General features: G+C 44.4%; 1 protein-coding gene across 1 annotated transcript in view; it reads left to right on the top strand.

Moving 5' to 3' along the window:
• LOC311226544 (integrator complex subunit 3-like) overlaps positions 1 to 19,705 on the top strand; it is a gene marked incomplete at both ends in the record, with an annotated part of 104,805 nt that overhangs the window by 14,862 nt on the left and 70,238 nt on the right. Inside the window, 4 exons of the mRNA XM_084311964.1 lie at positions 302 to 405; positions 1,190 to 1,306; positions 7,079 to 7,208; positions 14,522 to 14,576. Coding sequence (XP_084168090.1) covers positions 302 to 405; positions 1,190 to 1,306; positions 7,079 to 7,208; positions 14,522 to 14,576 — 406 coding nt within the window. The remainder of the gene's footprint in view (positions 1 to 301; positions 406 to 1,189; positions 1,307 to 7,078; positions 7,209 to 14,521; positions 14,577 to 19,705) is intronic.

Genomic DNA, 19,705 nt, shown 5'->3' with positions numbered 1-19,705 from the left:
TCTATGTTTATTTCTTGCTATCTCTCTGCCTGCCTGTCTCTCTCTCTCTCTCTCTCTCTCTCTCTCTCTCTCTCTCTCTCTCTCTCTCTCTCTCTCTCTCTCTCTCTCTCTCTCTCTCTCTCTCTCTCTCTTTCTCTATATATGTATATTTCTCTTTCTGTCTCTTTCTGTGTGTGTGTGTGTCTCTATGTTTCTCTCTCGCTGTCTCTGTCTCATCTGATTATAATGATACTATTGGATTGACATGTTGTATTTGTAGTGGGGTCATGTGTTCTCTCTTTCTATCTCTCTCTCTCTCTAGTAATTTAGTTCCATTTGACAACCCAAAGTTGGACAGAGAGTTGAGGTTGATGCTGAGAGAACGCTTCCCAGAGTTCTGTAGTTCTCCTTCACCTCCTACTGAAGGTACCACACACACAGTCCTGTAGGTCTCCATCACCTCCTACTGAAGGTACCACACACACAGTCCTGTAGTTCTCCTTCACCTCCTACTGAAGGTACCACACACACACAGTCCTGTAGGTCTCCATCACCTCCTACTGAAGGTACCACACACACAGTCCTGTAGTTCTCCTTCACCTCCTACTGAAGGTACCACACATAGTCCTGTAGGTCTCCATCACCTCCTACTGAAGGTACCACACACAGGTCTGTAGTTCTCCTTCACTTCCTACTGAAGGTACCACACACACAGGTCTGTAGTTCTCCTTCACCTCCTACTGAAGGTACCACACACACAGGTCTGTAGGTCTCCATCACCTCCTACTGAAGGTACCACACACAGGTCTGTAGGTCTCCATCACCTCCTACTGACGGTACCACACACACAGGTCTGTAGGTCTCCCTAGCCTCCTACTGAAGGTACCACACATAGTCCTGTAGGTCTCCCTAGCCTCCTACTGAAGGTACCACACACACAGGTCTGTAGGTCTCCATCACCTCCTACTGAAGGTAACGCACTCTCACTCAACTTAATTTGTTGAAATTTGGATATCCATGATGGGAAAACATGGTCACTCTGCTGTAAATCCAAAATGTTTTCTTGTTTTTCTCAATTCGGTGAAAAGTGTAATATTTGAGGGAGATGATTATTTATGTGTTTATTTACTTTAATCTCACAGCAGCTTTATACTTGTTTCATTCTGTGTGAGCATCCTCTCGTCTGACTAACACCCCCCTCCCCTGGTAGTGAAAATGGAGGAGTCTGCTTCCATAGACATGGACAACCATATGGACAAGGATGAGGGCTGTGATTTCAACACAGAAGCAGCCTTCAGCGATGATGAGGAGGAGATCAATAATAAAGGTAATGCTCTGACACACACTCACTCACTCACTCACTCACTCACTCACTCACTCACTCACTCACTCACTCACTCACTCACTCACTCACTCACTCACTCACTCACTCACTCACTCACTCACTCACTCACTCACTCACTCACTCACTCACTCACTCACTCACTCACTCACTCACTCACTCACTCACTCACTCACTCACTCACTCACTCACTCACTCACTCACTCACTCACTCACTCACTCACTCACTCACTCACTCACTCACTCACTCACTCACTCACTCACTCACTCACTCACACACTCACTCACTCACACTCTCCTCTCTCTCTCTCACACACACAAGGGTGCTGCGGTGATGGAAAATGTCCCATGAATGGTTAATATTACAATTTTACAATTCAGTCATTTAGCTGGTGCTTTTATCCAAAGCGACTTACAGATTGTGAACAACATGATGAGGGAGGACATGGTGGCATGCAGTTTGCGGAGGTTCTTAGCAGAGGCCTCGATCTTATGGTGACAGAAGGAGGTTTTGGAAATAGTAATGTTTTTGGAGAATGCTAACAAGAGGTTATAATAAGTAGTGATGTCACCAGTGAAGCAGGTCTTTTTATACTTTCTCTTGGCCGCTCTCAGGCTCTGTCTTTTTTTCTCTTACTGCTATCCGTCAGCCAATGGTCTGAGTGTGTTTAGAGTGCTTACTTTGATCTTTAACGTTATGCGGCTACATTGATCCACTGTTTTCTTTTTTAAAGCCACAGTATCTTTGACCATATAGACACATTTCAACTTGACAACAAAAACAATCATAGAGCAGCATTCCAGAATGGTCTAAATTAAATTTCCTGTCATATTAGCTCGAACCATAAGAAGAGGTGTCGTCATAAACATTAAAAAATGGCTTCCTTTCCCAAATCACATTGTAAGACGTAGCGTTGTTTCCCAGTGCTGAATGACCTCAGTGAGAACGTTGAAGCTGTGACCTCATCCTCTACTTATTATTCTAGGACATTAGCAAACACTGCAACAGGAAGTTGAGCTGTTTCCTAGCAACACATCAAACATTCCACTGAAACTGTACATCCTATTCACATACACATTTGAGTTGTAGATGGGAAATAAGCGTTCTGAACATTTCTTAATCCATTTTAGATTTGTCAAGTACAATTAAAAACATAAAAAACTCCCCAGGGACATCAATATGGCACTCATATCTGTCCTCCTTAAAAAAGAGGACAGGCCCGAGTATCAATAGTTAAGATGGATGTCTTACCCAGAATCAACGTTTTTCACCGACGCCTCCCTCGCTGGAGACGCGTCGGGCCAACGCAGTAGGGGGCAGCTGGCAAGCCATGCTGCCCGGTCTGCGCTACGTTCAATGTGTTGGTATTGAAGGCGGTCCTTCTGGTCCTCAAACAGTGTTTGATCAGGACGGACAATACGACATCAGCGTCGTATATCGCCAGACAGGGAGGAGTACGCTCCCCCCGTCTGCACCGGGCGGCGGGCGGCTGGCTATGGGCGTTCTCCATCTGCGCAGCCTGAGGGCTCTCCACATCCCCGGCAGGGTGAATGTGGGTACAGGTGTGATGTCGCGGGGCGGTCCTCACCCTGACGGGTGGGGATTATGTCCGGACATAGTCATGCAGGTCTGGGACCAATGCAGTGCCGCCTGGGATTCTTTCCCCCCATACATCTGTTAGGTCAGTTGTTGGGGTGGGTACGTTGAGGAGTGCAGGTCCTTGATCCTGATTGCGCCGGACCGGGGCGCAGCTGTGTGGTTCCCGGTCCTGATCCAGCTCTTGGTATCCCCGTCATGGCCTGTTCCTTGGTCATCGCGGGCCCTCTCTCAAGCGCACGGGTCTCTGTGTTAGTTCCCTGTGCTGGGCCAGCCGCTCATGGTTTGGCTGGTGAGAGGGTGAGTCTGGAGAGGATGGATCCTTCTGTAGTTGGTACCATCCGGAACGCGCATGCTCCCTCCACTATCGCGGGTTACGCGCGTAGGTGGCATATTTTCCAAGAGTGGTGTAAGGCCACCCTCTTGTGAAGCGTTTACTGCTTGGCGCTCGGCGCCTTAAGCTGATGAAACGTTCTCTGGCTCTGAGTTGGGATCTTCAATTGGTCCTCGGTCGGTTGTCCGAGGCCCCGTTTGAGCCTCTTGAGCAAGGCCTTGGGGACTGCGTTCCTGCTGGCCATCACCTCCGCTAAGCGCGTGGGTGAGCTCTGTGCTCTCTCGGTGCGGCCTGAGTGTCTGTCTATTCGTTTTCGATAGCGGTGCCACTCTGAGGCCTAATCCAGTCTTCGTGCCAAATAATATCCGGAGCTCTTTCCGCTCCAGGGATATTATGGTTCAGGCGTTCATCCGCCTCCTCACGCTAGTGAGTTAGAGGCGAGCCTTCACCTGTCATGTCCGGTCCGGGCTTTGGGGATTTACCTCAGCCATACTCAGGGCCTCAGGGCTACCGTTCAACTTTTTGTCTGTTGCGGTGGCTCTCGCGCTGGTAAGGCACTGTCGAAACAGCGCCTGTCCCATTGGTTGTGCGAGGGCATTGCCCTTTGCTACACGTTGGCTGGGCTGGCCCCCCCTGGGGGTGTCAGGGTGCACTCCACTCGTGGGGTGGCGGCCTCTGCCGCCCTGTTAGGAGGGGCCTCGGTGGAGGACATCTGTGCTGCGGCCTCAGTAAGGTTTTACCTCATGGACATGACCGGGGGTTCTGTCTCCTAGGCGGTTCTGAGGTCTGGAACCTCCCCTGCTTCCCACCTTTCAGTGGGTTAGCAGGGATGTGTGGGTGTGGACCACAAGGTGTTGTGTCACACGTGGTCCCGCCTGTGCTGTGCGTTTAGAGGTTTCTAGTTCCCTCTTTTTCGCACTTGGGTGGAGTTGACTGCCACCCCCTCTTCACTAGGAAGGAGGGGTGACGGGACTCCCCTCCCCCCTAATGTGGGCTTTCGGGTCCTCAGGGGGTGCATTTGTCGGTCCTCGCGTCTGCTCTGTCCCCATATCTCGATGGCGAAGAGCAGGACGCGATTCGCCAGTACGACTATATAGCGATAGGTTATGTATATAACCTAGTTATATGAGTACTGGCTGAGTGTCCTGCTCCTAGCGTGCCCTGAGGTCCCTTGGGAAACTTTTCTGATGGAAACTGTTTTCCGAGGAAGGGCGAGTGGTGACCACGCCTAGTGCTATATAGTACGTCACTAGGGCGGGGCCTGGTCAGGTGCTGGGTGCATTTGTTTTATTCGTTAATGAAGTACAGTAGGTACTGGAGATGAGGTATATCTCGATGGCGAAGAGCAGGACGCTCTTTTTGTTTTGAGTAGTATGTTAAGTAGTTTCTGTATGTTCTTTGTATTGCACTTGGTTCTACAGTAAACTCCCTTCTCCAAGCTTCAATCCTCGGCTCTGCCTCCATTCCCTTCTGCAAACTGTGTTCTAACCTACCCCATCGTAACAGAGAATGACAGCATGTTGTCTAGTGTTAGTCCTTGAATCAAGTAGGGATGGGTATTTTAAATAAAAATCCAGATCGATTGATCGCATGCTATACTCGAGTGATCGTGTATTACTCGTAAAGGAAAAAAAAATATATATATATATTTTTTAAATTTAATTAGTTTGAGGAGGGAGAAGCCTTTGCAGGGACTAATATGGAAACGTACATGCTAAGCTAACGTTAATTACATCATATCGAACCGATAGGAGCTTATCTTATCTAATCTTACGTGGATGTTTGATCGGGTAGTGGCACACGTGGTACCACCACGTAAGATTAGATAAGATAAGCTCCTATCGGTTCGATATGATGTAATTAACGTTAGCTTAGCATGTAGCTACCACGACCACAACACCAGAGCGAGTTAGCCGAACGTTAGCCACCAGCCACTTTTTCCTCCGTGATGCATCAGCTGATATTATATAAAACTTGCCATTTGGATTTCTGTGTTTGTTATTAGTACAAAACGTAACACACCAGCTTCAATTTGGGTATTCGAGAGATGGCCATGTCTGCAGGTGTTTTGTATGAACATTATGTCAAGTCAATCAGGGGGAGCTTCTTTGACTCATATCTCGCCTTAGAATCACCAGAAAGGCTTTCGAAATAGTGAAATGCCATGTTGGCCTCAATATTTTCAAAACAAGCCTACTGACTGAGTCAGGAAACTGTAGAGAGGGTGCCACTGACGGTGCATCCTGGTACCCACGCCGGGGTGCAGGTGTTGGAGGGTCAAGTCTGGGGTTGCTTGCTGTCCCTGGAGTTGCAATAGGGTCATGCAAGTTTGGGGCAGGCAGTGAAACATTTTGACGTTGCTGGGGAGCTGGTTGAACCAGTGGAAGAGAGGTCTGCAGGCCTCGAACCTCTGCCAGCAGGCCCTCCTCTCTCCTTTGCTGTCCTGCTAGGAAGTCTCTCATTATTACCAGCAGTTCTCCCCCTGGTCCACCGGTCGGCGCTGGGGCTGCAGCTCCCTCCTCGTCCTCCGGGTCTGTCTCCCAAGCCCGGTCGGTATCACCGGTTGCCGACTCCTCATCTCGCTCTTGTCTCTGGGAGCGCAGTCCGGCGCGCGGCCTGGGCAGGCGGGTTATCTTCTTTCGGCTAGCCACCCCGCTTCTGACACCATAATGTGACGGGGTCCTCTCTCGAACTCCTTTGATTCTCTCATAAACAGGCATAGTCGGAAATATCTTGTTGGTGGGTGTTTATTCCCCGCCTCCCAAAAGTGCAGAGGTAATATAGTTTTACAAAAAATGTGAAAAGTGAAAGTAACGTAAAACAAAATACCCTATACTTATTATATCTAACAAAAGTGGAAAAAGAGAAAACAAATAAACAAAACACAATATACTTAATACTTAACACTACACAAAGTCTAAATACACAATATCCACTACTACTTCCACTTCAAGCAATACCAACACGTTGTTCAAAGGGATTCCGGTTACCTTCACTGTAACTCAGTCCATTCAAGACTGACGTCCCTGGACCAAAGCAGCTCTCTTATATCCAATAGCCCCTCCCACTAGGCTTTAAACAGGATGTACATATATCACACATACTTTCCAACTGTTGTAATTAAAGATAACCACGTAAACAGTACAATACAATAATATCGCTCACGTGATCCTTGCCTTGCGCCAACCTCTCCCATTTAACCTGGCGGACATGTGTGCCTCTGCTTGGCCAACACGTCAACCTAGGAGAAGTGCAGAGCGAAGCGAATGCATCGTGACAATGTGAGTAATAAAAGTGTATGTGATGTTATGAATGAACATCTTGCTGAATGAACGTCATTCTGCTATAACCACGAAAACGGAATGAAATGATTGTGCACATTCGGACATTTCTGACATCCTAAGAAAACTGACAGGAGGGAATGTTTGGTGTGTGCGTGTGTGTGCGTTGCTCCGCGGCATATGGCGTGTGTGTGTTTCCATGTGCGCTGTCCACATGAAACGCACCACATTACATTATAAGGTTATATGGTATATGGAAAGACAGACAATGAGTGTGTGTGTATGTACAGTATGCGCACTGCCCGCAGTCAGTGACGGAGCCGCACCGTCACATCTAGCTTGATATGTTATTTCGGAGAAATGGGGGCCGTTTGACCGCAAATTCCCGGGCTGCTTTTTGTTGCCAGTCCGCCCCTGTCAAGAGCTCAGTCATTAGCTAGAAAATGACACAAGACTACATTTTAAATGTATTTTTCATGGTGGTGAGTAGGAGTGGGAATCATGGCCCCAGCAGGTCTGACCATGTATCTTACTGATCATTGCAGGAAAAAAGCGGGAATTCAGGTTCCACCCAATCAAAGAGGCCATTATTGAGGAGCCAGCCAACATCTCGCCCTACTTGGACCAATTGGAAGACACAATGAAAGAGAAAGTCTTGCAGCTTCAGAAAGAAAGGTAAGAGGGACAACAGACATTCAGACCAGGGGCGGGGCTAGGGCGTGCCTACTTGGGCTCAAGCCCAGAATATTTTCTGAAAAGCCCCGAATCTATTTAATTTTTTTTTTGGACAATTAATCATTGTTACATGAAAATATGTTTGCACCAGATTTAGCAGAAGCTAATTTCCATCTGTAGTCTATCCATCTGCTAACTGTATTTGAGTGAGTTAAGTCTTGGTGTTATGGTAGACTCAGACCTAAGCTTTAAATCACAATCAACAAGTTGACAAAAATATAATTCTTCCACCTTAGAAAGATAGCTAAAGTACGGCCATTTATAAATCAAAAGGACGCTGAAAACCAGATCCATGCCTTTATCTCAAGCCGACTCGACTACTGTAATGCACTCCTTACAGGCCTCCCGACAAAATACGATGATAACTATTTTATTGCAATGCACTATTGCATTATTTTATTCTATTTTACTAACTATTTTATTGCACTGCACTATTTTACTTTGTATCAGTGATAATCAAACCGTAAACAAAGACGCATATTAACACTTTCAGCGCCAGATGGTGGTGTTTACTGTTACTGTTGAAAGGCCAGCGCCTTTTAACATGGGAATACGTGGCTGTGTTTGCAGGCCTAAAGCTATATTATATATTATAGCTATGGATCTAATAATATAGTCGATTGTCATTGAGTTTCTTCCGGTCAAGATGCAAAAAACAGATCATTTTTCCATCCATACATTTCCGTTTTATACCGTCGTGAATATGAGTGTAGTTTCAGGGTGGTCTGGTGTAATTTCCAAAATGACAGACACCAAGCCACATCGTTTCAAATAGAGTGCAATAGCGGCCGCAAGGTGTTAAGCGGCGGTATTGGACTTTTGAGATCTCAGACCCATCCCCAGTGATAACACAGGCTGCCGGCATGTCTTTATGAATGGAAAAATCGAATAAAAGAAACAACAATGAAAATCCGACTATACTCTGGTTTTCGGGGGTCCTGGCGCTCAACGTTCGGCGAGTTAACCCTAGATCTTAGATCCTAATATGAAAAACGATGTGATTTAATGTTCTATGTCTTACCTTGACTTTGTCTATTTTACTGCTATCTATTTTATGCTTTATGTCTGCACTTGCGTGTTGCTCTTGATCTGCCAATGTTGTGCTCATTTTATGCCTGTCTTTTTGTACTGCTGTGAAGCACTTTGAGCTGCAATTCTTGTATGAAAGGTGCTATACAAACACAGTGTATTATTATTATTATTATTATTATTATTATTATTATTATTATTATTATTATTATTATTATTATTATTATTATTATTATTATTATTATTATTATTATTATTATTATTATTATTATTATTATTATTATTATTATTATTATTATTATTAATTATTAATTATTAATTATTAATTATTATTATTATTATTATTATTATTATTATTATTATTATTATTATTATTATTATTATTATTATTATTATTATTATTATTATTATTATTATTATTATTATTATTATTATTATTATTATTATTATTATTATTATTATTATTATTATTATTATTATTATTATTATTATTATTATTATTATTATTATTATTATTATTATTATTATTATTATTATTATTATTATTATTATTATTATTATTATTATTATTATTAATTATTAATTATTAATTATTAATTATTATTATTATTATTATTATTATTATTATTATTATTATTATTATTATTATTATTATTATTATTATTATTATTATTATTATTATTATTATTATTATTATTATTATTATTATTATTATTATTATTATTATTATTATTATTATTATAAATTATTATAGTTTGCTTCATTAATTAAAGGGTGTGAATTTAAGTGTTCTCTAGTGCCTGTTGTTCGCTTTAAGGTGGTGGTATAAGTTAAAGGTTGTGGTGTCGAAGTAAAAGAAATCCGTGCCCGGATCTTCTACAATCCTAAATCCGCCCCTGATTCAGACAGTCACACAAATGATCTGACATTACTGTAGGTAATTTTTTGTTTCCCAAATTTGTATTTGGAAGTTAGTCGATACTTGCTAAAGGACAATAGCCGTGGCCTATCATTTTGTTGTTACTTATTAGCACAGTAGCCGTGGTCTATAATTTAGTTGTTACTTGTTAGAAGGACGTTAGCTGTGGTCTGGAAGTTAGTTGTTACTTGTTAGAAGGACGTTAGCTGTGGTCTGGAAGTTAGTTTTTACTTGTTAGAAGGACGTTAGCTGTGTTTCAAGTTTCTTTAATAGTTGTCATACAGAAGTACAGAATACTTTTGTACAAAATGCTTCTTACTGTTGCGCTCCAGAGACTGTGCATGACAAGATAAGTATGAAATAAAAACATAGTAAAAATTAGAAGTAAAAAAAGAGGTCACAGTGTTCAGTTTAGACATATGTACAATGTTCGTAGACGTAGTTACCATACAATATACAATACTGTGCAGTGTACTAATATACAATACTATATAGTGCAAGGCATAAATGGACGAGGTGCAGTTTAGGTACAATTCACAGTAGGTGTACGAGTTGTAGTGCAAATCCTTTATCAATAAATATAAAGTGTAAGTGTGTTTGTGTGATCTAAAGTGTGGAGAGTGGGTGCTGCAGTGTGTTGTTTGTTTGAGTGAGTGTGTGCGTGTGGGTGTGTGTGCTGTGTGCATTTGATGGTTGTTGCATAGTGATTATTGTTCGTTTAGCGATTATTGTTCGTTTAGCAGCCTGATGGCCTGGGGATAGAAGCTCCTTCTGAGTCTTTCTGTGCTCGCCATAAGACTCCGGTATCGCTTGCCTGACGGCAGCAGTTCAAAGAGGCAGTTGTTCGGGTGGCTCGAGTCCTTAATAATTCTCTTAGCCTTCCCCTTGCACCGCTTGTTGTAAATGTTCTGGAGGGTGGGAAGCCCCCCTCTAATTGTGCGTTCGGCTGAACGTGTCACTCTTTGTAGTCTGCTACGGTCTTGTGCAGTGCTATTCCCAAACCAGGAGGTGATGTTGCCGGTCAGGATGCTCTCTATTGTACATGAGTAGAAGTTCCTAAGGATCTTCTGACTGACTTGGAACTTCCTTAGGCGCCTGAGGAAGTAGAGGCGTTGTCGTGCCTTCTTCACAACACTGTCAATGTGTGTGGTCCATGTCAAGTCCTCGGATATGTGGGCTCCGAGGTACTTGAAACTGTTCACTCTCTCAACTGGTGCCCCGTCGATGCTGAGGGGGCTGTAGTCCTTGACCCCCGACCTCCTGAAGTCCACAATCATCTCTTTTGTTTTGCTGACGTTCAGGGAGAGGCAGTTCTCCTGACACCACTGTGACAGGTTCTCTACCTCTTCCAGGTAGGCCCTTTCGTCGTTGGCAGAGATCAGGCCCACCACTACTGTGTCATCAGCAAATTTGATGATGGTGTTGTTGTTCCGCTGTGCTACGCAGTCATGTGTGTACAGGGAGTAGAGGAGGGGGCTCAGAACACAGCCCTGGGGGGCCCCTATGTTGAGCGTGATGGATGAGGAGGTGCAGTTGCCGGCTCTTACCACCTGGGGTCTGCCCGTCAGGAAGTCCAGGACCCACTGGCACAGGTCATAGTTCAAGCCCAGGTCCCTGAGCTTGGCTATGAGTTTGGAGGGGACTATGGTATTGAATGCTGAGCTGTCTGTGGTCTGGAAGTTAGTTGTTACTTGTTAGAAGGACGTTAGCTGTGGTCTGGAAGTTAGTTTTTACTTGTTAGAAGGATGTTAGCTGTGGTCTGGAAGTTAGTTGTTACTTGTTAGAAGGACGTTAGCTGTGGTCTGGAAGTTAGTTGTTACTTGTTAGAAGGACGTTAGCTGTGGTCTGGAAGTTAGTTGTTACTTGTTAGACGGATGCTAGCTGTGGTCTGGAAGTTTGTTTTTTGATCTCAAGAAGGTGCTGAATAACACTGGTAAACAAACGTAGTGCTGTTTTGATAGGGTTAGGGTCTTTCTTTACTCTTGGCTACATTTGAAGAAAATAAACCTGCTACATTAATTAATACAGACTGTATTGATCTATTTATGACGTGATATTATTTTTATTTTATTATTATTATTATTTACCGGTACCGGACCGCTCGGGCTAAAGGGGTTAACTGTGAGATTGTGGTCTGGAACACAGCCCAATTGCTGAATACACATGTAGCAGGGTGGATTATCCCTGCTTCGTGGGAACGGTTGCTGGCAGTCAGGAGGTAGCTGGACACAGTAGAACTCTGTCTGACTGCACCCTCATCTTTGGGCCTGGGGCGTCGACTGGAGGCTGGTAGTGTGAGTGGATAGGGCCCGGGATTTACCAACCTGGTCTGGTACTCTGGTCTTCCTTCCCTGCCGCGGGGCGGTCAGCAGTACTCCCCAACACGCTCCCACTCCTCCCAGTTGCTCCTTAGACCCTCCCACACCTCGTGACTGAATTGTAATCAAATACTCTGAGTTCCCCCCGCAAGCAGTACCATCCCTCAATGACCCTAGAAACCGTACAATGAAGAGGGAAAGGTGGAATAGGAAAGGGTTAATTATATTAACATTACCCACACCAAAAGGGTTAAGATAGGCTCAATAAAAGACACATACACCGTGCTCCCATTCAGTATGATTATTATTGTATCATTGGCCTAGTTACACAATAGCTACGTCTGGTGATTATTGCACCATGGTTATTGTTACACAATAATTACAGTCTGATAATTATGTAATTACGCCCTAGGCACCAAGTGCTCTCGTTCTACCCAGACGAAGTGCTGCCTACGTCTGGGCTAGACACAGTATCGATACCTTCCCTAAGGGTTTACATATACTGCTCTAGTACTCCGTAATATGGGGAAAGAAGGGAGAACATAGGGGAGGAATAAAAGGGTTCACTGAATGGGAAAATATTATTAGGCACACATGTTATCACGCTCAAAGGAAAGGAAAGAAAACAAAAGTGTGGGCCCACAATTACCAAAACAAAAGCCCTATGCTAATGCCGACATGTAATGTTTGGGGTCTGTAGTTAGCAACGTTAACTTCGCCCGCAGGCCGCACCACACTGTGTAACGTGCAATAGATCCTGGGCACCAAAGCCCTAATGTACTCTACCAAGATGGCGGCCGCGCCGCTCCACCACCGTCCGGGTGGCAAGATGGCGTCGAACACTCTCGTCGCAGGTGCTGCAAGCGGGGCTGGAGCAGAGAGGCAGTGTTGGCCGATGACGACCTCTGCTGGTGGGGAGGAACTCCCGTGTCCTGCAGGCAGCCAGGTGCAGGTCTGGTCATAGGCTGGCGTAGCAGACTGGTTGCAACTTGCAGGCAGCCGGAGCAGACTGGTGGTAGAGCTGGTGCTGGGTCGACACGCGGATCTAGCGTTCCCTCACTCACACTGCAGCTAAACTCTGGGTCCCAAACAGCCCTTCTGCTGGACGAGATATATCCTAACGCAGGGTGCTCCTAAGCACCGTTCCTCTTCACGCCACTCTGGCGGGGCGCCTCACTAGAGGAAATAACTTTAACTTTAAGCCCAACTCGGCTATAACGTTCTTATTCTAGGATAACCCGTGGTATATCACTAGGGAATTCAGGGAGAAACATGCAACACGCTACTACGTTTGCTGATAGAGGATAACCCGTGATATACTCAAGTTCAATACGGGGCTCCCCGAGACACGTCTGTTCACAACAAAGGTCCCGACTCGAAGAGGTCTGTCTTCTCCCTTCCTCCGGCATATATATCCTTCCATCTCTCTCCGACAATCTCTGCCTGCTACTGCCCCCTGCTGGTCCTGCCTACTAGTCACACAGGGGAAAAGCATTGTAGAATATGATCCAGTAATGTCGTTTATAATCCATATTCCAGTGCTCTTCAGAAGGGGACGCTTGTGTCATTGTTCGTGCGAATATCAATGAAACTAGTTAGAATGTCTTGGTGTAGAAAGGGGAGACAAAAAGGCAAGTCAGCAGCTCTGAATAATAAGTAATATCTTCAGGCTGCTACACACAGGAGAGGAGATAGGAGCGTTTACAAGGGTTTTAATGAAATGAGCAACACAGGAATTGGGGGGAATAGAACAGGGTTATGTTCTGTCTTGTGGCTGCCGTGGCAGCAGCGAGCGAGCAAGTGGTCCTTGTTCTTGTCTTGGGGGCTGCTGGGCTGCAGCGGGAGAGCGAGTGTTCCTCTTTGGGGACAGGAAAACGTCCAGGCAGGGACGGCGGTCCTTGGGGCACAGGAGAGAACATGTTAGAGCAAGGCAATACAAAGGGTAGATTCCAGCAGAGCTGTAGGTAGAGACGTCGTACCTGGGTAGTGGTATTTAATACCACGACGGCTTCTGGTCAGCGTCGAGGAGTAGAAGTAGGCATTCCATCAGGGGAGGATTGAGTGCAGCTGTGAGGAGTGAGGTGCCTGACCGCGTGTGAATTAGGGGGATGGAGTGCAGCTGGGCTAGGTGGCGTGAAGTTAAGTGATGCTGGACGTATAAGGGTAAAGGGAGGGGTGGATGGAGAAGGAGAGGATTAGGAGGAGTGTGTAGTGGATGGAGAGGGGGATGAAGAGGAGCGTGTGGAGAACGTCAGGGGAAAAGGAGGGGGAGTGAAGTATGCCCGTGCTGTGATTATGACAGTTAACAGATTAAATACTTTTCTGGGCAATGGGATCTATAGACACTACCATACAAAATGTATAAAAAAAAATCTCAAACCTAGTCCACTGCCAGTCTTTGGGGCTGTTATGAAAGAATGTAGCTCATCCAGCTTGTGTTAGCAGCACTAGTTTGAGAAGCAGGCTGTATTTATATGAGGTGACTCACACCTGGTAACAGTGTATTAAAGCTGCACTAGGCAGTATTTATAGGCACTATCTAGTTTTGGGATATACATTTTACTCTTTACTACTAAATTGTGTGTGATTATATATATATATATATATATTTAGTACTAAATAAATATTGGTACTAAGTAAATAGTGTGTGATATATATATTTAGTACTAAATAAATAATGTGTGATATATATTTAGTACTAAATATATAGTGTGATATCTTTTTTGTACTAAATCAATAGTGTGATATATTTGAGTACTAAATTAATAGTGTGTGATATATTTTAGTACTAAATTAATAGTGTGTGTAAGTAATTGAAGACCTGTGGCGCTAGATTAAATAAATTGGATGGGCATTTAATTTAAGATGTAGGGGGGTGGGCTGATGTTTTCTAGGTAGATAGGACAGTTCCTATGTTCATATTCTCTCTATGTCTCTCTTTCTATGTCTTTCTATGTCTCCTTCTGTCTCTATGTCTCTTTCTCTAGTGACACAGAGGTACAGTGTGAGGTGATGCAGGAGATAGTAGATCACATATTGGAGGTGAGTAATATTTAATTTGTACTGTTCCTCTGTACTGTGTTGTATTCTTTTGTATTCTAATGTATTCAGTAGGGGTGTCACGATTTATCGACTGAATAAATCAATTCCAAATGTTTAATCAATGAAAGATTACTGCATCGATACATTGAAACATTTCATTGGTGGCAGTTAAATGTTCCAAAGCATCTTGTCTGACGGAAATTCAAAAGAAGAAGAATCATTGCAGTGCTTTCCTCAGGATTTTCAAACAAGATGGTGCTTGTTTGCCCCCCATCTGGGAGGGGGAAAACTGCAATAAAGAACCATTTGCTGTAATTTCCTGCAACAAAAGACATAATTTGAAGAAAATTGCAAACACAAGGCTAAAGTTATTTAGTTAAGTACAGTTGTTCTGCCTCCCAGGCAGTTTATATGGTTTTGATTTGCTTTGGCACCACCTGTTGGTCGAACGTGGTATATACAGGAAGTGGGACCTCATGGTAAAACAGGAAGTGGTAGCTCAAAGATAAACAGGAAGTGGGACCTGCAGCTTCACCAGGAAGAGAGTTCTCATTATGAACAACATGCTGTTCTTATCTATAGTAATCCTTTGATTTGCCCCATCGTAAGCATTGTCTGTAAGTAATCCTTTATTGTTTGCAAGGTTATCTTTCAGTTTTGAAGTATATTGTCGTAGATGGGTCGCTGTTATGTTCGTATTCTATTACCTGTGATACATGCTAATGGCAGATACAGTAGATGTGCATAATACTTGGAATGTTTAGTACAACATGTCTACATATAATCATTTAGTACACTTACTGTATATCTATACTTTTTACGTGCACTAGTAGTAACACTATGCACTTCATTCTGTTTCAGTTTTACTCCTATCCTAGCAACAAGAACTGCATTAAACAAGAAACAAGGAAGTTACGTTGACTCATGTTGCTTATTGAAGAGTTTGGCTGGCCGTCTACCTTTGATTAAAAACATCATCGGGAGGACAGCACAGTAAAAAGACAAGCGACCAGCTGGTGCAACGTCGATCCCTTCGACAGATCAGAATAGCATTATGGAACCCGCCAAAGAGAACGACACATCCTCTCAAGCCAGCGCAAGCAGCGACCACTTATCTACAGCTTCAGCCAGCACAGCAACAAGGGCCCGTGTAAGGGCAGAGGCAGCGCGCGTACGTGCATCATTTGCAGAGAAAGAGACTAAACTAAAACAGGAGCTGGCCGAGAGAGATGCCCAGGCGGCTCTGGAGAACACTAGACTGGCTCTGGAGAAGGCTAGACTGGACGCTGAATTGGGAGCTTTGACTCTCCAAAGAGAGGCAGCCGTCGCCATAGCACAGGCAGAGGTATTGGAGGCAGCCGAACAGCAGGTTAGAACACCGCCCAGCAGAGGCAGGAGGACGCTCTCAGGGAGAGACATTGCCGACCGGACAAGTGCCTATGTAAACCAACAGAACGAGTTACATAAAACTTCGCGTCGCGATGTCCCCGCCCCCTTGTCTATTCGACTCGATGGCAGTCTAATCCAATGGGGAACCGCATACGAGGATTCGCGACCTAACTCCCATGACAGGAGCCTGTCATGCTGCCCGGAGAGCACGTCACACCGTTCCACACGACCCCCTCCAAAACACGTCGTCATGCCGATGAGACCTATCAGGACGAATTTAAGCCACGTATCCAAAATATGAACCCTTCAGCTCGACCCTATACTCCTCATTACCACACCCCACCAGCTAACCCCGCTGAAACCCCTGAGATAACAGACTTTGTTAAATACTTAGCACGTCGGGAGCTAGTGACAACAGGACTCAACCAGTTCGACGACCAACCCGAGAGTTTTCGGGCATGGCAGTCGTCATTCCTCAACGCCATCAGAGGTCTCAACCTTTCAGCCAGTGAAGAATTGGACCTCTTGACCAAGTGGCTAGGCAAGGAATCATCCCACCACGTCAGGAGAATGCGTCAGATACACGTCAACGATCCCGAAGCAGCACTGAGGAAGGCATGGGATCAGTGGCGGCCGCTGGGTACTTCGCCACTAGGGGCGCTATACCAAATATTTTGTACAGTACAGTACTGTACCACGCAAGACTCATGGCAAGACGTGAGCGATTCGACTCACGCTCACGGCAATGAATCGGCTCTTATGAACGAGTCGCTCAGCTGTTACTACAACAACACACAACCAGTCAAATAAAGTATAGTCTAGACTCTAATTCACAACTTGAAACACAATATAAATAGAAAAGTTAGAAACAAAACTCGCCGTCTCCAAACACAGGCAGATCTCTCCCTCTCTCCTTCTCTCTCTCACACACAGCGCGACGTGGAATCGATTCGTTACACAATCAGACCTATTATATACCAAGAATAACTTCAGTATGAGTACAGGGCTGTACACATATTTTGCATATTGTTAAACGAGCCAAGGCTAGCTATTAAACTATCGATATGAATCGAAAATCTGGGACCCTGATGTAAACAAGACAAACGTCTTTCTCTGGTCTGCATCCCCTTAACAATTGTGTGTATTGAGCCGTACTGTATTGTACCCATTCTGCAATCTGTTAATAAAGTTCTCATTCATTCATTCATTCAAACATAGACGATATTGAACAAGCCATAATCCACGTATTTTCAATCCGAGAGAGCTGCAGTAGTTAAATCAATGAGCCATCGACATAGTCAGTGTGGTAAGTAACGTTATTATTGCATCCAAGATTGATACACGGCTGGCTAGGCAGTTGGTAGTCATAGTCTTGTGTTATAAAATAAATAAACAATCAGCAATGTCTCGCTTCATTAATGGCCAGCACAGCAGTAGCCTAACAGTACTGCTCCTAAAAAAACTATTTACAAACGTTAACGTTAAGCACAGAGAGAGAGAGAGAGAGAGAGAGAGAGAGCGAGAGAGAGAGACTCACTGTTTAGTTGAAACTAGTGGTCTGCAAGGGCCTTGAAATGAAGCCCGTACCCAGCCCGAGCCCGTGAACTTCAGGCCCTGCCCGAAAATAAGCCCGACTGTAAATAATATTTTAGGCCCTAGCCCGCGTGAAAACCCGATTTCTTTTTATTATTTATTATTAATTTTTTTTTTTATTTTTTTTAAATATTCGAAACACGGTTTTATATGAACTTAATAAATAAACAAAAACGAAAATGTTCAATAGGTCTACCTAAATAACAGATAGTGAAAACGAAAGAAACATTAATATATATATTATAACATATAGCCAAAAATTATTTTATTTTTTTGTTTTAAATATTCTAAACACTGTTTATATATTAACTTAATAAATAAACAAAAACGAAAATGTCCAATAGGTCTAACTAAATAACACATTATCATGCTGAAAACTAACAACCAGTATAGCCTTTTTTCGCAAATTCTATTTCCCAGCGCGAGTCAGCCTTGTAAAACTCGTAATTTGAAGGCTATATGGAATCTTCTTTGACACACACACACACACACACGACACAATAGCCTACTCAGTCACTGTACAAACAAACAGAAAACATAAATCAGATTTCGAGCAGAGCAACATTTATATAATGAAAGCGCAACAGAACAGGGCAGCAGCGACGTCACCCCAGACACCAGCAAATAATAATAATCAAACTCACCACTTCGCTGTGTTGATGTCAGCAAGGCGTTGAACAACGTTAACAACGTTAACATCCAAGAACAAATTAAAACATTCGCCAACTGGCTATATTCCAACTTCAACCTATGCCGCTTCGGTCTGGTTAATTTGTTCATCATCCACCTGAGCCGCGCGCTCCCCTCGAGTTATCATCCACCTGAGCCGCGCGCTCCCCTCGAGTTATCATCCACCTGAGCCGCGCGCTCCCCTCGAGTTATCATCCACCTGAGCCGCGCGCTCCCCTCGAGTTATCATCCACCTGAGCCGCGCGCTCCCCTCGAGTTATCATCCACCTGAGCCGCGCGCTCCCCTCGAGTTATCATCCACCTGAGCCGCGTGCTCCCCTCGAGTTATCATCCACCTGAGCCGCGCGCTCCCCTCGAGTTATCCCTGCAGGCTGCGGAGGGAGACATCCAAATGTTTCCAAAAATGCAACTTTCCCTTATTTTATCTGTTAACCTATACATCTTGACTCCTCAGACACGAGGCTTTCACGCTCTGATGACAGCACTACGTTACGCGAAAATGAAACAGAAACTTAAGGTTAACCTGGCTATAACCCTAGTTATATGAGTATAGCGAGCAAAAAAAAAAAAAAAAGACGCAATAAAAAAAAAAAATTTTTTAAAGAGGGCACTGCCCGGCCCGGCCGAGCCCGAATTATTTATTTAAAAACAAAGCCCTACCCAGCCCGAACCCGTCGGGTCGGGTAGGGCCCCGTCGGGCTTGGGCAAGGTTGCAGTGCACTAGTTGAAACGTCCAGGGCAGGAGAGCTTGATAAACGTGTATAATCCGCCATATAGCTTGTTAGCCAAGTGTTAGCTCAGCTGAGCTCGTTAGCACCACACTCAACAAGTACATTCTGCACAACAGACTGCAAACTACCTGGCGTTCTATCGCCATGCTCTAAGACAAACTCTAACCTTAACCAACTTTGAAAGAGTGCCTAAGCTTAACAGTCTAAAGAACTTGCAGTCACGGCACGGCACGCTCTAAGACAAACAACAGTCCTAGACCAACCTAGGAACCAAGCTAGAAGCTAGAATTGGAACATTAGAAATTGGATTCGGCCAATCAGAGATCGTCTCTGTGAAATTCTGCCATGGAAAAAAATACTGGCGTCGGCCAATCAGAGAGCGTCTCCGCGAAATGCGGCTATGGAAATTCTTCACGGAAGTTCACGCTGCTGGCTAGACCGCTTCAAATCGCGCTCGGATTCCAACATAATAGTCATATTTCAACGCACAACGCCGTATGCACTGATTGGCTGTGACGGAGACAGCGATCAAACTGTGACGCGCACTCAGAGCGCTAAGCAGGCGTTACGCCTCACCCGAGGTAATTGAAGATACTCTTTTCAAGAAACTGGATGCGTTTCCTAGGATCTCCAGTAAAGACTATATCAAACTCATGGAGCTTGGAGACCTCCTTATGGAGTTCCAGTCTGCAAAGGAGGATGGATACCTACCCGGGTTGGCCTTCC

This window comes from Notolepis coatsorum (genome assembly GCF_963971535.1).
Source record: "Notolepis coatsorum genome assembly, chromosome: 4".
In the NCBI taxonomy this organism is placed as follows: domain Eukaryota; kingdom Metazoa; phylum Chordata; class Actinopteri; order Aulopiformes; family Paralepididae; genus Notolepis; species Notolepis coatsorum.
Note: the sequence above shows the minus strand (reverse complement) of the source record. Positions and strands in the feature narration are given on the sequence as shown.